At 54.9% G+C, this 3,683-nt stretch overlaps 1 protein-coding gene across 1 annotated transcript; it reads left to right on the top strand.

The window, feature by feature from the left end:
* The first annotated feature begins 497 nt into the window (after nt 1–497).
* On the top strand, nt 498–2,959 carry LOC103638826 (probable N-acetyltransferase HLS1-like). Its single transcript, XM_008661632.4, has 3 exons — nt 498–888; nt 1,172–1,368; nt 1,650–2,959. Exons 1-3 carry the CDS (start codon nt 625–627, stop codon nt 2,485–2,487), a joined length of 1,299 nt encoding a protein of 432 aa, XP_008659854.1. The 5' UTR covers nt 498–624; the 3' UTR covers nt 2,488–2,959.
* Nucleotides 2,960–3,683: the final 724 nt, after the last annotated feature.

Raw genomic sequence — 3,683 nt, forward strand, 5'->3', positions numbered from 1 at the left:
TTATATAACCTCTGTTGAACTGGAAAGAATCTCACTTGTTTAAAGGCCGGTGTGCTTTAGAGTAATAGGATTACTAAGCTAGGCTGATTTGGCGCCTAGCTTCAATTCAATAAACTGTTTCTGTGTGAATGAACGAACAGCTACTGAACTATAGTCTTTCACCACGAACTGGGCCCCACTTCGTTCAGCTAGATTAGGCTCTATCTGAAAAAAATAATAATAAACCAGGCAGTTAAATCGCCTCCATTCTCCCCACTAATCTAATCCAAGAGGAATGGTAGCTAGCACTAGCCTATTACACAAACGCCGCCGTTGTTCTTTGTTCTCCGTCAGTCCTTGCATCTCTCTCTCTCTCTCTCTCTCTCTCTCTCTCTCTCTCTCTCTCTGCGTCACTGGGAGTGGGAGGTTACTATTTTGCCCCGTCCCCACAATACCCCTCTCCTCACTCCCGCTCTCGTCTCTCCCCGCCAGCCTACTAGCTACCTGTATAAATTTGCCGCACGCCCTCCTCGTCGTAGAGGAGCAGCAGCACAGCAAGCTAAGCTCTCCTTGAGCTAAGCTAAGCTAGTTGCGACAGCGACGAACAAGCTAATAGGCTAGACACTGTCGTCTGAGGTCGGCGTCATGGATGGAGAGAGGAAGGTGTCGTTTAGGGTGAGGGAGTTCAACATGGAGAGCGACCTGGCGGCGGTCGATGAGCTCGAGCGCCGGTGCCAGGTCGGCCTGTCCGGCGACGACACCACAGCCGCCGACGACGACAGTAGCGGCAGCAAGCTGCGGAAGACGATGAAGAAAAAGAAGAAGAAGAAGAAGGGCATGTCGCTCTCCGTCGAGCAGGTCGGCGACCCGCTGGCGAGGGTCCGCCACGCGCCGGAGCACGTCATGCTGGTAAGTGGCGGCCTAACTAATCTACGCGCAGCAAGCTACCACCGAATGAATTAACAAGCGCATAATTAGTAGTGATAAACAAAAGAAGCTCGATCGATTTGTTTGTTCGGTACACCAATCCGATCGTTCTGGTATGTAATACTGTTCGAAGTTCAAACACTGAGGGACAGATCAATTTGTTAGTGATAATTGATGTGCACGAATGAAAGATGCGTTCGACAGCGACAATTTTATCAGATTATTCTGTATGTACGTTGGCTGATGACGAAGTTGCAACGCCCAGGTTGCCGAGTACGGCGAGGAGGCGGAGATGGTCGGGCTCATCAAGGCCTGCGTTAGGGTGGTGGGCAGAGGCGGCGGCAAGAAACAGAAACGTTCTTCCTCCCCGAACCCGAAGCAGGAGCAGGAGCAGCAGCCGTCGCCGCCGGCGTACGTAAAGGTGGCCTGCCTCCTCGGCCTCAGGGTCTCTCCGTCTCACAGGTACTTCACCGCTTCTTTCCTTTTCTTCGATTCTCACCACATGCGGGGGATGCATGCACACAACACAATGCGTCCGTATCTCTGCTTGGCACCAACGTACTTTCTCTGCTTGCCTAATCGCCCGCCCCGCGGAGTGGGCCGTCCGAGGGAGGGGGGCCCCACCGTTATGGCTGGTTGGCCGGAGTCCACTGCAGGCGCCGCGCACGGTCCCCGAGGCGCCGCCGCTCGCGCGCGTGGTTTTGAACGGCCGCGTGCTCACCTTAATTGCGCTTTCCTTGCAGGCGGCTGGGGATCGCGACGGCGCTGGTGGAGCGCGCGGAGGAGTGGTGCCGTGAGCGCGGCGCGGCGCACGCGACGATGGCGACGACGACGTCCAACGCGGCGTCGCTGGCGCTGTTCACGGGCCGGTTCGGGTACGCGCCGTTCCGGCGGCCGGAGTTCCTGGGCCGGCCGGTGCACGCGCATTGCCTGCCCATACCGAGCGCGCACCGCGTGTTCCAGCTGCCGCCGCCGCTGGCGGCCGCCGCGTACGCGCGCCTGTCCCCGCCGCAGGCTACGGAGTTCCTCCCCGCGGACATGCCGGCGCTGCTCGCCCACAAGCTCACGCTGGGCACGTTCGCGGCCATCGAGAGCGGGCCGGACCCGTCCGCCCCGCCGTCCTTCGCCGTGCTCAGCGTCTGGGACTCCACCCGCTCCATGCGCCTCCGCGTGCGCGGCGCGCCCGCGCTGCTCCGCGCGTCGCTCGCCGCGCTCCGGGCGCTCGACCGCGGCGCGCCGTGGATGCGCGTCCCCTCCATCCCGGACATCTTCCGCCCCTTCGGCGCCTACCTCCTCTACGGCCTCCGCATGTCCGGCCCCGCGGGCCCCGCCCTGCTCCGCTCCCTCTGCCACCACGCCCACAACGTGGCCCGCAAGAACCCGGCCTGCGCCGTCGTCGCCGCCGACGTCGCGCCCGACGACCCAGCCGCCGCCGCCGTCCCGAGGTGGCGCCGCTTCTCCTGCGACGAGGACGTCTGGTGCATCAAGAACCTCACCAAGACGAATGCCGACGACGGGGACGGCTGGGCGGCGCCGGCGCCGTCCGGGACGGTCCTGTTCGTCGATCCCCGCGAGTTTTGACGTAGCCATGGCCACCGATCGAGCCATGCATGGCAGGTGTAGGCAGAGGGCTAACCACCTCGCCTCTGCCAAGTTTTGACAACTACACACGTGTACATACCACTTGGTACCGCAATGGCAATGACCTGCCTTGCCATTTGCGGTATCAAACCACCCAAGCTGAAGTGATGGTGTCTGTAACGGTAGCATTTGCTTCTGGGTTTTAGAATAGCGACGAGGTCTGGCTAGTTTCTTTCTAATCAATGTTCAAGGAAGAAGAACCGCTTAACGCGTTTACCTGAACTGTGCATGGCAAATTGGTACAAGGCTGAAAGCGCACGGCAATTGCATCTGCAAGTATCCACGGACGAGAACGACGTGCACTGACAGTGAGACGACGGCGGCAAACAAAACAGCTTGCAATGATTCGCATGACTAGTTGGCCACAATGTGAATTACATATAATAAAGTGCACTAGCGAATTCAGGGTTCCTGTTTTTACAGTTTAGTTAACCAACACTGCCATCATAAGCAACAGCTAGGAAGAATTCAACTCAGGTTGGTTTTAAAATCTGGCAGTCCTAATCAAATTGACCGTTGATAGAAATATTCATCAGTGGTGAAAAATGATAGGAGATGAAAGGGACATTTCTGTCATTTGCTCATCCTTCCAATCAGGCTGAAACCAGAATTCACCATGCTACTAAGATCATCTCCAACAACTTATTCATATCCATACTCATATTCAAACTCTATTCTGCGAACAGTACAGTCTACAGTGTAAAAACAGTGCTTATGAATAAACTTTGATGAACTGCTGGAGTCGACCTAAGGGCATGTTTTGTAGGGCTTCACTTCAAAAATTTCAGTTTCGATTTTCAAGCTTCACCATAAAATAGCTCCAAGAAATTATTTATAGTGGGTTCGATGAGTGTTTGGCTTACACATGGACTCCAACTTTTATAATACAATTGTTTTGTGTGAGTTTTCCTTGATTATCCTTGATGATTGGTGGCTGTCACGAGAGATCCGAAACGCTATGTTGTGTGTAACCAGTGACGCGATGAGTAATTTTCATGCAACTTAATAACAAGGTATAAAAACAGTGTTTGTAAAGCACCCTTTAAGAGCTTAATGAATTTTATGAAGCTGATCTCTAGTTTCAAATTTTTTTAAAGCTAGGCTTGTTTGGATGGAACAAGCTGGAACGAACCCAA

Source organism: Zea mays, chromosome 9 (genome assembly GCF_902167145.1).
Source record: "Zea mays cultivar B73 chromosome 9, Zm-B73-REFERENCE-NAM-5.0, whole genome shotgun sequence".
NCBI lineage: Eukaryota > Viridiplantae > Streptophyta > Magnoliopsida > Poales > Poaceae > Zea > Zea mays.

What these genes read in the sequence shown, in the direction of transcription:
- LOC103638826 (XM_008661632.4), top strand. Translation starts at nt 625, where the DNA reads ATGGATGGAGAGAGGAAGGTGTCGTTTAGGGTGAGGGAGTTCAACATG. An exon ending in CGCCGGAGCACGTCATGCTG is followed by an intron (nt 889 to 1,171) that starts GTAAGTGGCGGC and finishes TGCAACGCCCAG; the next exon opens with GTTGCCGAGTACGGCGAGGA. An exon ending in AGGGTCTCTCCGTCTCACAG is followed by an intron (nt 1,369 to 1,649) that starts GTACTTCACCGC and finishes CTTTCCTTGCAG; the next exon opens with GCGGCTGGGGATCGCGACGG.